Below are 17,657 nucleotides of genomic sequence, written 5' to 3'. Positions count from 1 at the left end.
AATCCCATTGAGAATCTGTGGAAAGAACTGAAAACTGCTGTTCACAAACGCTCTCATTCCAACCTCACTGAGCTCGAGCTGTTCTGCTTGGAGGAATGGGCAAAAATTTCAGTCTCCGATGTGCAAAACTGATAGAGACATACCCCAAGCGATTTACAGCTGTAGTCGCAGCAAAAGGTGGCGCTACAAAGTATTAACTTAAGGGGGCCGAATAATTTTGCACGCCCAATTTTTCCGTTTTTGATTTGTCAAAAAAGTTTGAAATATCCAATACATTTCGTTCCACTTCATGATTGTGTCCCACTTGTTGTTGATTCTTCACAAAAAATTAGTTTCATATCATTATGTTTGAAGCCTGAAATGTGGCAAAAGGTCACAAAGTTCAAGGGGGCCGAATACTTTCGCAAGGCACTGTATTAACCAATGACATTAAATGACTGATAGGGTTTTCAGAGGGATGAAGTTATTTTTGTTTATTTAACAGGGACCATACACAACACAAATGTTGTGAGTTAGGTAAATAGCTAATTTGCATCTGTATGTATGTAAATATGTATTTCAGCAAAAACAATCAGTACAATCCAATGGACATCTGTAGCACAAGCTTTTCTCTAGTTGTCTAGATATTCAGAACATGTGGATGTTGCTATGTCCAATTACAGTCTTTTCATTGCATATTCAGCTCAGTAAAGCCCGCCACAGGTGTTGTGTCCTTTTGCAATTCTGTACTTTGAGTCAGCCGACCTCGACCGAGCATAGAGAAGAACTGAAACCTATGTCCCATTTTCTCAGGGTTGATTAGCATGTCATAGCTGTTGATGAGCTGCGCTCTGGTGGAGGGGTCATGACAGCTCCTCAGGAGAACCTAAAACACAACATGACAACTAAAGGTGATGAGATAAAACAACAGTTCTTTGCTAAAAAAATAAATAAAGCCCAAGTACACTTTATTTTGGATCAGTTATCAAAACACATACTCTAAACACTTATATATGATTTTGATTAACATACACAGATCAGTCATAACATCATAACCACCTTCCTAATATTGTGTTGGTCCCCCTTTTGCTGCCAAACCTGCCCTGACCCATTGAGGCATGGACTCCACTAGACCCCTGAAGGTGAGCTATGGTATCTGGCACCAAGATGTTATCACCAGATCTTTTAAGTCCTGTAAGTTGTGAGGTGGAGCCTCCATGGATTGGAATTGTTTGTTCAGCACATCCCACAGATTGGATTGAGATTTGGGGAATTTGGAGGCCAAGTCAACACCTCAAACTTATTGTTGTGCTCCTCAAACCATTTCTGAACCATTTTTGCTTTGTGGCAGGGCGCACATGTACATAGTCTGCAACATTTCTTAGGCAGATAGTACGTGTCAAAATAACATCCACATGGATGGCAGGACCCAAGGTTCCACAGCAGAACATTGCCCAAAGCATCACACTGTCTCCACTGTCTTGCCTTCTTCCCATAGTGCATCCTGGAGTGTTCCCCAGGTAAGTGACACACACACACACACACACCACTAGCGTAGCTACGGGTGGGCCTGTGCCCACCCAGTCCCAGATTGACAGCTTGCCCACCCTGTCAGATACAGGGATTTATTTTTTATTTTTTTAATAACACTATTTTCTAATGTTTAACAATTCTTCAATAATTATTTTAAATGTGATTTATTTTATCATGCATTAGAAGTCTATTCTAATATTAATAAAAATATGCTAATTCCTCTCTTCGATTACGTCACGCCAGTAGTGATGTTATATGGTTTTCTTCGCGGCCGGCAATAATCGGATTCGATTTCAACTAGCAGCGCCTTTTTTGTTATTAAAACATAGCTAAACTGCCATTTATGAGACATTTAAGAAGAAAACACGTCTTGACAAAGATGACAGGACGCCATAACACTTTTGTTGTTTGAAAGTGAACAGAATATGAATACAGAATATGATGATATTATCAGCATCTTCAGCCAACTCCTATTTGTTTAGAACAGCTTACCCAGGTATACAAGGTAAGCTCTATGGGTAGGTTTCTAGTCTGGCCTGCCGTGGCATGACATTTGCATGTAATATTTGTGAGCAAGTGGTTTCCTTAAATGTACATAAGCCACATGTACTGTATTAGCAATGGCAGGTTTATTATACAGGACTCAGACATTGTGATTTCTCCTCATGATATAGTTATAAGGACTCGGGTTATATCTAAGTTATCTCATACTTTGTTTTTGCTTTCATTTTTTTCACGTTGCAGCCGTTCACCGGAGCTTAGTGCTTGCAGTATTTCGTTTCTGCGACACTATAGTAGCACCTAGCGGAATTGTAAAAAATTCTGTGCGCTGTGTTCAAATATCACAAACACAGTTCGTACTACGGGAGCTTGAGAAGGCATCAACATGCAGAATAGACTTTATTAAAGTAAATAGACAAAAAATGGCCAACATATGGGGAATAGCCTACTTTTTGCTGTGTTGCTATACGTTTCAATAGGAATTTATTGGTGGTTTGATCCCCGGTTCCACCTGACCCAAGTGTCGAAGTGTCCATGAGAACCTAGACACCTAACCCCAGCTGCTCCCGACGAGCTGGATGGTGCCTTACATGGCTGACATCGCCGCTGGTGTATGAATAGGTGAATGTGAGGTAAAAAAATGTAAAGCGCTTTGGATGGCCATATGGTCTGTTGAAAGCGCTATATAAATGCAGTCCATTTACCATGAGTCTCGATTTTTTGTTGAGACATTCAGATGGTAGAGTCAGAATTTGGCGAAAACAGAATGAGAATCATCATGCACTGTGCAGGCTGGTGGTGGTGTAATGGTGTGGGGGATGTTTTCTTGGCACACTTTAAGCCTCTTAGTGCCATTTGAGCATTGTTTAAATGCCACGGCCTATCTGAGTATTGTTTCTGACCATGTCCATCCCTTTATGACCATCATGTACCCATCCTCTGATGGCTACTTCCAGCAGGATAATGCACCATGTCACAAAGCTTGAATAATTTCAAATTGGTTTCTTTAACATGACAATGAGCTTACTGTACTAAAATGGCCCCCACAGTCACCAGATCTGAACCCAACAGAGCATCTTTGGGATGTGGTGGAACAGGAGCTTTGTGATTCTATTCTATTAATATGAGCCAACATTTTTAAAGAATGCTTTCAGTACCTTGTTGAATCAAAGCCATGTGGAATTAAGGCAGTCCTGCAGGTGAAAGGGGGTCAAACACAGTATTAATATGGTGTTCCCAATAATCCTTTAGGTGAGTGTGTGTGTGTGTGTATATATATATATATATATATATATATATATACACACACACAATTAATTGTGCTGTGATTCGTGATCAGACTCAACGTCCAACGTCCCGGGGCTATGTGTTTTCAAGACAGGTTACCAAAGCACATCCCCAGACTGCCTGTTGGGTTATCTTAAATAGTTAAATAACATTTCTTTATTGGTGTGCGTTGCCGTTATTCACTCTCTTGACTTGATATTTGAAGGAAAAATACAAATTGTGGGCGTTTTGATCATGATTTGATTTGTCTGACTCTGCAGTGAGGCTTGTGTGTGCATGCAGGTGTGTTAGCGATGCATGGTTTGTGGTTATATCAGGTGGGCCAAATAATTGAAAAATAACATTCCAATTAATTGCAGGTGGGCAAGAGATAAATCCTTGCCTTTGATAAAGACAATTTGCGAGTCCTTTGGGATCCAATCGGTAACCAATCATTCTGGTTACAGTTTCTCATACGCTTTCAAAACAATTTCTCATGTGTCCTCAGGGAGGAGCAGAAGCTCACTATAATATGTAAAACAGAGCGTTCCATGAGAGAGGCTTAAAACCAGGGTAAAAAAAAATTGCCTATTACTTATTCATTATGATGTTCTTTAATGTAAAAACCAAAAGCCAGTTCATGACCCCTTTAAACTTTTGTAAAGCAACTATATTTTGAAGAGTATAAATATAAAAAAATGACCATTGAGTCTTAGTCCTCTTAAATTTACCCACTTAAATGTGTGACCACCGCTCAGTTCTTCTAAACCCAGAGTGCCACGATAGTGCTTGGGCCCCGATAGTGCATTTTTTTTTTTTTTTTATACATTTATTTTATCAATTTATTAAATGTTTTAACAATTTAATATGTTACTCATAGGAGTGTAACAGTACATAAATCGGTTTTGAAGTCACGGTTTGGTACGATTTCTGTATGATTTCAGTTTTACAAAATTGCTTTTTATTTATTTTTACTTAACTGTGGTTTACTGAAAAAATGATGTTTGTCCTTAAATTAATTTAATTATAACTAAAATTTCTAACTAAACTAAAGATAATGTTGACTCTGAATGACTTAAATATGAAGTAAATATGATGCTATGGGACATTGCAAGCTGTTTTGTCTTTCCGCGGGTTGAAACACAGATTGAGCAAATACACGCAATATGATGCATTTCAGTAAGTTGTAATGTATTCTCAACATACCTTCAATATATTATTATTAATGTTTATTCTTAAGGGATGAGATGATCGCAATCACTCATGCGCCACATCATTGTTTTAACTGAGGCCGCGCCTATACTGTGATCAGTCACGTCACATTAAAGAGAACCAAAATGGCATTTATCGTTTGGTGATAAAATGGACTGAATACTTAATATGTTCATGTGGGAACTCGGATTGAAGAGTGTTCCGTACTTAAAACAAGCCATCTGTTAAGTGTTAAAGATTGCATTCATAACACGTGCACCGAACCAAACGCCCTTTACTGAAACGTTTGTTACAAATACGTATACCGTTACACTCCTAGTAACTCATTCCTGTGATAGATAAAAGCTACATTTGCAACATCATCACTCCAGTCTTCAGTGTCACATGATCCTTCAGAAATCATTCTGATACGCTGATTTGCTGCTCAAGAAACATTTATTTTTATGATTAATATTGCATGTTTTTGTAACAATGTCTTTACTATCACTTTTGATCAATTTGTTGCAATAAAAGTATAAATTTATTTCTTTTGTTAAAAAAAATCGTACTGACCCCAAACTTCTGAATGGTACCTGACAGTTATATAAAATGTGTTCTACTGGCCTTTTACTCATACACACTCAATCTCAAACTGGTGAATTTACAGTAACCCAAACTTCACATTGCTTTTGAAAAAGCACACAGACAAAACTATTGTCATTTTCACCTGTAGGCGCGAGTCAATGCCCATGTTCTTCAGGAAGGATCTTTGTGTGATGGGTCCCAAGCAGGACACCTGATTTCCAGTCATTTGCCTCAGGTAACTGAAGTCCACATCTGCTGTCAAGTCTGCCATGCCAGGGGCCTCCAAGACATTATGGTGTTGATGGCCTTTAAAGCCCTGCAACAAAAATAAACTTTAAAGTCCCAGTGATCCGGAAGTTGCAACTGATTTCATTGCAGTGCTGTGACGTATTTCCAAGTGAAACAGAATATTGAATACAGGGCAGGGCTTTACTTCAGTGCTCCTCCTCTCCATCTCTCACTTATAGCAGACTAACGGTAGCAGGGGAGTGGGTAAAAATATTCAAGGCAACTCTTCAAACTAATGTCATCTGAGAAGGAATGCCAATCCAGACCGGAAGTTACTTTTCAGATTTTGATTAAAGATTACCACGTCAAACTTTTTAAAAAACTTGTTTAATTAACTTGCAAAATTGTTGACCCCAAGACCTGTAATATGTGCTAACAAAGTAAATAATTGATTATTGATGAATTCATGAGGACTATAACAACAAAACATCAAATTCACAGAGAAAAATAAAAATACAATAAAAAGTAATAATAAAATAGCTCCATGTAGTAAACTACAAGTAAACTAGGACTTGGCATGCTCCATTTATTCTGCCAGTAGTAGGCACTTGCTACTATACGACCCATACGACTTCCTCATACCAAAAACCACTGACAATAAGGACTTGCAGCAAAGCGTATTTGATATATTCGTTTTTGACTTTGGACACTTTGCACAACAAGGATTTTTTGTTTTGACAAGGGTGATTGGGTTGTGGTATTGAATTGTTTGTGTATTGTATGTTGTCATGTTTTATCATTCAGCTGTGTTGCAAAATTCTATGCAAAGTTACATAGCTCATTGCCTCTCGATTTATTCTAACCGAGAATACTGATCCAGACCTGCTTAAAATGCCTTGATCGAACTCCAGAGTGTGAAATGTTAGCATACTGCCGACCCAAAGGCATACACAAAGGCAGAAGACAAGGCTTTAGCGAACTGTAGTGCTGTCGCCATATCGTCAAAACGCTGTAAGTATGGAATGCGAAAGCAAAACCCTGTGTTTAGCCTTCTTAAAACACAGATGAAATTAGGAATCAGAGGTTAAGATTTATTTATAACGCCGTTCTTGAGTAGTACAACCCAAGAGTTTGTTTGTGTACACTGCATTTTTGGAGGACAGCTTCCTGAACCTGAGAGAGCACAATGCCAGATATACAAAAGTCGTACTTGCAAAGTTTTTTTCCGATAAATTTACTTGATCATCCATATTTTTAGAATGTCACTCAGGCTCTAAGTAAGACAGTAAAATACTGAAACTTGTGATTATGGTAAGGGCCATTACATTTTCGACAAATGCTTAAGGTGTTTGGCCAATCACAACGCAAAGAGTCAGCTGGCCAATCAGATCACTCTGGGCTTTTCGGAAGGAGGGGCTTTGTAGACATCAGCTTGCTTCAGAAAGACTAGGAATAGAGGCTGCAATAATGTACAGTTATGTGAAAAATAATGTTTTTTGAAAATTAAGGCATGTAGGGATGCTCATTTCGGTTATTTTTCTGACTGACAACTGATGCTCTTTAATCGATTATTAACCGTTAACTGATAAGATTATAATATTGAATTACATAATATAATTGACAAGTGTCTGTTAAAAATACATTGTTTATTTTATTGTGCAAACAGCAAAACATACAGAACAGCTCAACAACAGAATCTAGATTCACACTAGAGCCCTGCATTTATGCCCGACCCCGACGGGCCCCGACTTATTTATGCCCCTATAGGGCCGGGCTTCGAGCCAATTTTCACGTCATACCTAAACGCAGGCCGAATACGATCTTGCAGGCTCAGAATTGTGGCAGAATAGTAACCCCATAGGGCCCCACTTTATATTAGGTGGCCTTAAGTACTATGTACTTACATCAAAAAATAAGTACAATGTACTTACTGTGTTCAAATTGTATTGCAAAACCCTTTAGCTGATATTGAGGTGGATACAGGTAGAGTTAGGGACAGGTGTGGTGGTGTGGGTCAGTTTAAGGGTAGGGTTAGGTGTAAGGGAAGGACCAACTGTGTAATTACAAATGTAACTACAGAAATTAATTACAGACGTAATTACAGGCAGGTATTTTTTTAAATGTAAGTACAATATTAAATCATGTATGTACCCAATAAGTGCATTGTATCAAATTATTAATTACAATGTTAGTACATAGTAGTTAAGGCCACCTAATATAAAGTGGGTCCCTCCATAGTATAAAGCATTCAAGACAAAACCGGACAAGCGTAAATGTATCTGGTTGTTTAAACCACATGTGTAAATTTTACTCCTGGCAAATGGTTAAAAAATAAAGATGTGTGAGAGCGTATTATGGGCTAAATGTTGTAGTCAGACAGATATAATGGTGCTGCAACACGCATCGCCGCAAATAAAGCAAGCCAACGCAAATGGCCGTAAATTAAACTTAAAATAAGTCTTAGATGCTCAAAAACACAATTATCTTCAATAAAAATTAATAAATGATCTTACCAGTGATCGCTCTCTCATATTGCGGTCTTTGAATTTGAAATGATCTGCTAAATAAAATGCATCTTGAATATTTTGCTTTTGTTGCGAACTCCGTTTAATATAGGCTATAACGCGGGAATTGAAGATCTGATTTGGGCCTATATTCATTTTGCGGCAGTGTAAGGTATAAGACAAACTGCATGTTCTTTTATTATTTTTATTTATTTAGATTGTTTAGCTCGTTTAGTTTGTAAGCGCCATTAAGCTGTATCAGCCTGCCTCAGCTCGTCAAAAATGCCTTTTTACTGTGGAGGTAATAATATAGTAGGCTAAATTAAAGCGTTACTTCAGCGATTAGCATATGGCTTTGTGCTATGATTGTGCTGCCCCTTTTCATATCCCCAGGAGACAAGAGATTTATGCATTTTATTTCTGAAAAAATTATTTCTGAGGCTAAAGACTACAGCCAGCAGAGGGAGCTATTTCCACATGTTTTCAACTCACACATGGGGGATGGGAGATTGCACTCACAGCTCAACTCGCAGCCTCAGGCATTCGTGGAAACGGTGCGGCTGGAGGAGTGTTTCAACTTCTCAAATTAATTTGAGATGTGTAACATGTGGTTAACTTACTGTCGGACGCTGGTCGCTTAGTCGTCACTAAAAAAACAACTTTCATTTAACAAACAAAAAATTGCTCTAAACATTTTTCTAAATTAACTTAACAAACAAACTAAACAAAATATAACTACTTTGACTTTAAAAACAAAACTGAACTATGTTGATGGCTACAACAATGTAAGCAAAAACAAAAAACAGGCGAAATCGGGCCAAGATTTTTGATAAGCTGTCGGCCAAAACCACACTACGAAAAGCATTAAACAAGGCTTCAGATGACACTGATGCCCTGGGAAAGAGACACCTCACTAGAGCGACCAGCCTCGGAAAGCGCCTTTCATTTGCTTTCCACCAGTCAGGAGCTTTACTACTGCTGTATTGTAAAACTCAATACCGTGTTGCTTATTTTGCATGTAACTTCGTCACCCTTTCTGTCAAAATAGTCCCACACAGTATGCTTCTGTTCCATTGCTTCATTTTGCGGAATATGTCTGTGTCTGCGCGTGTGGTTTGTTGCATGTGTTCGCGACCCCGTGAGTAAAATAGAAATAAAAATCTTTAAACCGTTTAACTGATAGTGTTAATCGGTCAAAATTCTTACTATCGGGTTAACGGTTAAATGGTAAATATGAGCATCCCTAAAAGCATGCTAACCTATTCTATTACACACAAATAAGGAACTTTTAAAATTTCACATCCCATTATCATGTCTACAAGTTTCACAAGACAAAAACACCACTACTAAGCAGCACTGACCCCATCAGATAAAGCCTGAGAGTATCATGGCACTTACTCTGAAAGTATCAGTTTTTGTTCCATCATGCCCATAGTCGACAATCAATGCTGCGCCTCCGTCATCTGCAATCCGATTGGCCAATTTCTGAACAATGACTCCACCTTCTGGACACACTTCCACATGCTGCCTGTTTTCATCTTTCTAAAAATAATAATAATTAACAGGTTTCATTGACAAACAAGAGTGCACAAGAAAATTAAATGGTAAATTCACCCAAAAAAATAAATTCTGTCATTAATTACTAACCCTTTAAATTAATTTTTGAATCATAAATATTTTCATTTCCTTATGGTTTTAGCTCTTGATAATTTGAACAAACCATTACATTTCATGAATTGCTCAAATTATCTGTTATTTAGAGACAGGCATGTTGGTCTACAGGTGCTGAATGTTTTTTCTTTATGAGACCACAGGCTGGTGTCAAAGTTTTAGCCAGCAGATGCTGTAATGAATCATTACAATGGTGTAAATATGTAAAAAGGATATTTCCCTCTTATAACGGCATTATTTATCTACAGTCCCTGACAAAAGTCTTGTCGCTTATCTATTTTCTAGAAATACCTGATATTAACCTGACTTTTAATTAATTAATTGGTGTTAGAAATAGCTCATATGAAAAGCTAAAACCCTCCCAAATGATGTTTAATGCACTGAAATAAATAATTTTCACAGAAAAAATATTTATCATTTAGACAAGGTCAAATTTTGGCAAGACAAAAGTTGTCGCCTATACAGAAATTGAACAAATTTACTGCAAATACAAAAATATGTCAGCAAATTAAGTTGTGGTGCTGTGAGATTCAAATTTAATATCTTGTATGACTTCCATGAGCTTGAAGGACTGCATCCATGCGGTTTGGCAAGGATTCATACAATTTATTGATGAAGTCATCAGGAATAGCTAAGAAAGCAGTCTTGCATGCCTCCCAGAGTTCATCAATATTCTTTGGTTTCGTCTTCCATGCGTCCTCTTTCATCCTACCCCACATATGCTCAATGATGTTCATGTCTGGTGACTGGGCTGGCCAATCCTGGAGCATCTTGATCTTCTTCGCCTTGAGGAACTTTGATGTGGAGATGTAAGTATGCGATGGAGCACCGTCCTGCTGCAGAATTTGGCCTCTTTTATGGTTGGGAATATAAGAGGTAGCTAAGATTTCTTGTTATTTTAGACTATTGATGTTGCCTTCCACCCTGCAGATCTCTCGCACACCCCCATACTGGATGTAACCCCACACCATGATTTTTCCGCCACCAAACTTCACTGTTTTCTGGGTGAATCTCGGATCCATTCTGGCTCCAGTAGGTATCCTGCAATATTTGCGCCGACTGTGGTGTAATTCAACAGAAGATTAATCTGAAAAATCCACCTTCTGCCACTTTTCCTGCGTCCATCCTTTTAGCCAGCTGTGAGCCTTGGCAAATGCCACACGGTTTTTCAATTGTCTTTTGTTTAGTGTTGGCTTCTGGGCACTGATTCGACCATGGAGGCCATTTCGAGACAGAATCCGACAAACTGTTCTGGTTGACACAGGGACTTCAGGTGACCAGGTCTCGTGGAGCTCTGCTGCAGTGGAAAATGGGCTGGCCATGGATTTTCGAGCCAACAAACGGTCCTCTCGAGCAGTTGTCTTGCGGGGTCTGCCTGACCTGGGCTTGTCAAAAACGTCTCCAGTCTCTTCAAATCTTTTTTTTATCCTCTGTACTTGACGCTGAGACACATTGAAGGTGTCTGCCACATCAGCAGTGGATCTGGTCTTCAGCCTCTTGATAATCAAAACTTTAGTCTCAGGGTGACTCTTAGGCATGTTTGCAGAGGTCTAGTTGCAGTTGATGTGAAGGTCTAGTGTACTGGGGTTCTTTTTTATACACACCTGAGACCTAATTGATCCATTATTAGTCACAGGTAAAGCTCATATGACAAGGTGACAACACTTGCAAAAACACGTCTTTGCAAAAATGGACTCAATGGGCTTTACCAAGCTGTGAATATTAGAATACTTTTTGAAAATTTAGTTTTTCACTGAAACATTATCACAAAAGCTGGTGGGATTAAAATGAGCAATTTCTTGTAAAAAAAATCTTGATTAGAAATATATTTCAGCGGCACTTTAGGTCAGTTTGTACACAAGCGACAAGACTTTTGTCAGGGACTGTATTGCCACTTTGGACAAGCGCATAGTGGGGTAATTTAACTCTCTAAACCACATTGGAGGCATTTAAATCTTGCTCAAAAACATTTTTTAATCTGGCATTTGAGGCAGAGCAAAGTTAATTGTTCTTGATGAGTTGTGTGATTGTACAAATTTGTTATTTATTTATTATAATCTTAATAATCTTATAATAATTTTGAAAAACATTTTGGTTAAAGGGATAGTTCACCCAAAAATTAAAATGTAATATTTATCTGCTTACCCCCAGGGCATCCAAGATGTAGGTGTGTTTGTTTCTTCAGTAGAACACAAATTAAGATTTTTAACTCCAACCGTTGCCGTATAATGCATGTCAATTAGTCCATGGGCCCAGGGCACAATTTTCACTACTTGGTACCACCCAAGGTGGCAAATTCTACTTAGATTTTTTGTTTTAAACCATATCTCTAGATGACATTACAACATGATTAACTTTTTTTTAGTGGTCGATTTGTCACAAAAAATAGCCTTCAATCAATGAAACTAACCGTTGAGCCAACGAATGAAAAAATCTTGTAACTATTTGAACAGAACATGTCATACAAAGAAAAATCTAAATAATTCTACCTTGTTTAGGAACTTATTTGGCCATTGCAAACTGTTTTTGTTTCTGTTTCTTCTTCTTCTTCATCATCATCATCACGTTTTATGACATCAGTATCCTCCTCTTCCCTCTGATTGCTGCAGGTTTGTAGCTTGCTCAAGTGGACCAGCGAAGTGTCCAAATGTCTAGAAATTACCTATACATATTTATTCTATTTTATTATTAGTTATTAGAAAATTGAATTATTGCATTTATTAGAAGTTTGGGAAGGCTTTACACAGCAGACCTGTCCGACAAATACATGGTACACCTTACAGCTCTCTGATGGCCTTGAAAACATTGGTACCTTGTACCATCGCTTGATGTGGTCCCTCAACCTTTTGACATCGGCATATCAGCAGTCCAGAAGATGGACTCAAGGGCTAACAACTATATCCGTAAGTGGCTGGGCCTTTCCCGATGTCTGTCAAATGTAGCCCTATTTGGAAGAATCTCCTTGAGGCTCTTTAAGAAATCCACTAGCTTAGACTACGAGCTGGAGAAGGTGCATCTGGTATACGAGCAGAACGACTCACCGGATCCGGCAGTGCAATATACCAAGGCCCAAAAGTAGACTGTAAGGAAATGGAAAGCATCACAGTCAGTCAGTACACCAGGCCATTACCTGCCTACAACACCAGGAAGTTGTCGGATTGGTGCAATTTGGCAGGGCAGGCTTTGTTTAGAGAACACCACCTAAGATGGGGTCCAAAGCCTAAAAGGTAGAGAGAAAAAACCTGGTGATCGCCGAAGTTGTAAGGAAGGAAAATCAAAGCCGTGAGCCAATGCCAACAAGGGAGATGGACAACCTGGGAGGTTGTCATCGACAGGGCTGTGACATGGGCTGATTTGTGGAGGATGCCTCAGGCAAGGCTTAACTTCCTTATCAGGGCCCCGTACAATACACTACCAAGCCTCCAGAATCTGTACCTTTGGTATGGCTCAGAGGAGACCTGCCAGCTTTGTGGACATGAGAACCCCAGCTTACAGCACATCCTATCCAGCTGCAAAATGGCACTGACCCATGGACGTTATTGTTGGTGTCACAACCAGGTCCTGCAGTCATCGAGGCACGCAGATTAGAAACCAACAAGGCCAGCCCAGCAGCAACTCACGGGCTGATACAATTTGTGAGGCAAGGGGGTGAGGCATTAAGCAGCACCTCAAAGAAGTGGTCCTTACTGTCACTCAAAGGCAACTGGGAACTGAGAGCTGATCTTGATCACAAACTGAAGTTCCTACAGCAGATCACCGTAACCTCCCTCCTGCCACACATTGTGCTCTGGTCTACCATCACAAGAACGGTTATATAGTTGAACTGACTGTGCCACGGGAAGACGGCCTAGAGTCTGCTTTTGAGAGGAAAAGGGAGAAGTATGCAGACCTATCAGCTGCATGCACAGAGGCAGGGTGGCACGCTGTCACATACCCAGTGGAAGTCTGCTGTCAAGGCTTAACTAGAAACCTCCATGCAATGGCTCCTGAAGTCCCTAGGTGTCAGAGGTGCCAGGTTATCAAAGACTAGAGGTCGACCGATAATGGATTTTACCAATACGGATAGCTAGGTTGGACCACGCTTGCCGATAACCGATTAATCGACCAAATAATAATAATAATAACAAATTAATCATATTTACATATGCAATTCTAAATTGCATATGTAAATATGAATATATTAAAATGACAAGTTCTAACAGAAAAAAATCTACAGAAAATAACTAAAACATTAAAATATTACAAATAAATGTTTCTTAAGCTATAACCTAGAAACATGTAAGTGAATGTCAGGTAACAGACTGCAAGTCCCATTTGTTAACACGGATTTATTAGCTTATTTAGCTAGCTTACATGAATCATATGCAATATACCTTTTACACCGTGTAATAATAGTTGAGAAATACAATTGTATCTTAATCATTTATGTTAGTTCATAGTGCATAAAAAAGGTTAACAAATAAAACTAACAATGAATAATATACTTCTACAGTATTTATTAACCTTACTTAATGTTACAAATGGAATATTGGATATAATGTATTATAATGGATTACTGTATTATATTAAGTGTCATTTCATATAACTCCAAACAGTTTGCTTTTTTAGAACACAACGGTTTTCTTATCAAAATAACAAAATATGTATTGAAATCGAATGCGTTTCTGATGCGTTTATATTTCTGTTGGATGCATGACCATACAGTTTGATTTCTTATAACCCCTAGTAAGTTGTTACATCGCTTTAACTGCTTGAGGTAAATGTTACTGCTAATGTTAGCATCCCCTCAGCCTCAACGACAAAGTAAAGTACATACATACTGCTGTTCTTTCGCTGCTAAAGCACCTGTCACCAAAAAAAATACTTTATAATGATTTGGCAACATGTACTGAAGTGTTCTGTATTCATTCCGTTTCCCTTTCGCTCTTTTAAACGCGTGTCAGATGTGTCAGCGCGCAAAGCCTCACGTGTACTCACGTGTTAATGTAAGTCTATTGGATATTCTTAAGTCTTCTGTGAGAGATCTTTCTGAAGAACTTTCTGTTGCAAAGATGCTGTCAAGCAGTTTCTTCATAGTGAAGATGCTATATTTCCTGTGATACAATACTGATGGTATGCTACCTTCAGGTAGGTCCTTAGCAAGATCAAGGATGGGGCTGTAGCCTCTTATTTTAGCTGCTCTGAGTAGCCCCCAACATTTGCATATGTCCGAACATTTTCATTGTCAGGCGAAACTGCGCCGCCGAATCAGCAGGTAAACCTTCACGTGAGGATAGTGAAAACAGCAGATCATGGACACAAATGTCATGTTCCAGGCTATGCAGGGTATGTGAGGACTTTTCATAGCATTCCCACTGATAAAAATTTCAACAGTCATGGTTGATGTTTATTATAATCGGATACCACAACAATTTAATTCAAAATCGTTTGTTTGCTCTGCCCATTTCAAGCAAGCTTCGCTCAGTGTCTAAAATGAAAGAAAGGAGCAATTCCAATATTTCTGCAAGCAGTAAGTAGTGATTTATCCACTTATTAACTGTTTAAACAATTTCTGATTAAATTTAAAGTTTCTTAGAGAGACAGCATCGTCTCAAGATGCTAGTACTGTAACAATAAGAAACTCCAAGTACCATACAAAACTAAATAGTGTGTCTAATGACAAAGATTAATATTTTGTATTACGTACGTCATACAGATCCGTCACTCGATCATTCTAGCTAACGTCACCTTCTCCACCAAGTTAAAACGATAGTCATTTGACAAGGCTTCTATTCATTTTGTAAATAATATGTATATTTTTGAGAACTGAAGTATGATGTTTTTGCATGCTTGTATTTCAGAGTACATCACAGTCACTGTGTAGCCTACATTGTGACTAACGTTATATAAACATGCAATATCGATGACGAAAAAAGACGAGTCTAAAATGTAGATTAAAAAATAAAAACTTGAACAAAAAGCACTGGTTTTGATTTTGTCGGGGGAAAAGAGGATCATTTGTGCTTGTGGTTGCCAGATTTCAGTCATTTAAAATCCCCCAAACAAAGCTTTTCAGTGAAAAGAACACGTATACTATCCGGTGTTTTGCACATTGCACATGTTTTTTTACCTAAACATGTGCAATCTAGCAACCATATGCAAACTCTCTCTCTCTCTCTCTCTCTCTCTCTCTCTCTCTCTCTCTCTCTCTCTCTCTTTCTCTTTCTCTCTCTCTTTCTCTCTCTCTCTCTCTCTCTCTCTCTCTCTCTCTCTCTCTCTCTCTCTCTCTCTCTCTCTCTCTCGAAACACCAATAAACAAGTAAGCTGCATTTCACCAATAAACAAGTAAGCTGCATTTTAGCAATCTCCATTTGAGATGTTCTGCTTAAAGTGTCATTCAGTCGGTCTGTGTTCTCTCAGGACTCACGCTGAACAGCTGAACTTGTGTGAGCTGCTGAAATAAGCTGATCAGAACAGAGCTCAACATTAATATATATGACCCTTCCAAATAAGGCAATAACAGAGCATTACATCCTAGGGACAATTTCTAGGGTTGTAAATGGACCTGTAAAATTGTATCTGGACAATTTTTGCCCTTAAATAAGCCACATACCCTCTATGTAGATATCAAAGAACAATTTAACGGGTTAGTTGACCCAAAAATGAAATTTCTTTCATTAAAGACTCACCCCAATGTCGTTCCACACCCGTAAGACCTCTGTTCATCCTCGGAACACAGTTTAAAATATTTTAGATTTAGTCCGAGGCCTTTCTGTCCTTTGAATGTAAGTGTATGCCCACTTGCTGTCCACGTTCAGAAGGTAATGAAAACATTATCAATGTAGTCCATATGTGACATCAGTTGAATAGTTATGGTGGTTTCACACCGCAAGCGTGAGCGGCGCGTGAGCAGCGCATATTTTTTCCGGCACCCATGTTAATCAATGAGTGCATTCACACCGAGAGCAGGAGCAGCGCGTGAGCAGCAGTGAAGCGGGGGTTTCGGCGGCAAGTCTATTTTTGCTGCACTGCTGATGCCCCTGACACTCAATTAAAGTGAAAGCACACTTTTAAAGGACAAAATAAATATGATTTCACACAAAAAGTGCTTAAAATGCACACAAGAAGCACGTGTAGTGTGTATTAACAATAACTGGAGTATGCCAGAAAAGAAAACGAAGAATAAAAAAATAAAATGTAGAAGATTTACCCATTTAAACTTGTTTTAATTATTCAGTTTGGGTGAAAGTATGGTTATGATTATAAAAAATAAAGTAAAAGAGCCAGAAAATATGATAAACTTTCTTTTAGTTTAGTATGTAGCACTCAGACAGACAGACAGGGATATTTAGGCTCTAGCAGCTGCAGTCACGGTGTAAAGTGAAAGCACACTTTTGATGGACAAAATAAAAATAATATCACACAAAAAGTGTTCAAAATGCACACAAGAAGCATGTGTAGTGTTTTTAAATTTATGTTTTTAAATTTACCTTTAAACTTGTTTTAATTATTCAGTTTGGGTGAAAGTATGGGTATGATTGTAAAAAGTCAAGTAAACTAGCCAGAAAATATAATAAACTTTCTTTTAGTTTAGTATGTAATACTCAGACAGCTATAGGCTCTAGCATTGTGGAAGCCGCTGCAGTGACACTGTACAAACGCTTCCAGTGTGAAAACTCTTGTGCAGCTGCAGTGACGGTGTAGTTACACTGAAGCGCTGCTCATGCTTGCGGTGTGAAACAGGCGTTAGACTCTTTTGAAGGGTCGACAATACATTTTGGTCCAAAAATAACAAAAAATACGACTTTATTCAGCATAGTCTTCTCTTCCGGATTTGTTTTCAAACCTCAAATAAAGATTCAAACGGTCGAGAATCAGCAGATTGATTCGTGATTCATATCGTCAATGTCACTTGATTTCAGTAGTTTGCCAATTTGACACACGATCCGAATCTTCCATCATGACCGTTTGATTCTTTATTTGAGGAACACGGAAGAGAAGTCAATGCTGAATAAAGTCGTATTTTTTGTTATTTTTGGACCAAAATGTATTGTCGATGCTTCAAAAGAATCTAACTAACCAACTGATATCACATATGGACTACTATGATGATGTTTTCATTACCTTCTGGACGTGGACAGCAAGTGGGTATCCACTTACATTCAAAGGACAGAATGGCCTCGGACTAAAATCTAAAATATCTTAAACTGTGTTCCGAGG

General features: G+C 38.5%; 1 protein-coding gene across 6 annotated transcripts in view; it reads right to left on the bottom strand.

Annotated features, from left to right (window-relative positions):
- Positions 1-446: 446 nt before the first annotated feature.
- The window catches only part of ndufaf7 (NADH:ubiquinone oxidoreductase complex assembly factor 7), a 33,755-nt gene continuing 16,544 nt past the window's right edge, over positions 447-17,657 (bottom strand). For all 6 annotated transcript variants that reach the window (XM_067417404.1, XM_067417410.1, XM_067417408.1 and 3 more), the window contains 3 exons: positions 9,186-9,329; positions 5,198-5,371; positions 447-865 (listed from right to left, as the gene is read on the bottom strand). In XM_067417404.1, the coding sequence (XP_067273505.1) occupies positions 668-865; positions 5,198-5,371; positions 9,186-9,329 (516 nt within the window). In that variant the 3' untranslated portion in view covers positions 447-667. The remainder of the gene's footprint in view (positions 866-5,197; positions 5,372-9,185; positions 9,330-17,657) is intronic.

This window comes from Pseudorasbora parva, chromosome 15 (assembly GCF_024679245.1).
Source record: "Pseudorasbora parva isolate DD20220531a chromosome 15, ASM2467924v1, whole genome shotgun sequence".
NCBI classification, from domain to species: Eukaryota; Metazoa; Chordata; class Actinopteri; order Cypriniformes; family Gobionidae; genus Pseudorasbora; species Pseudorasbora parva.
This window is presented reverse-complemented; position numbering and strand designations above follow the sequence as displayed.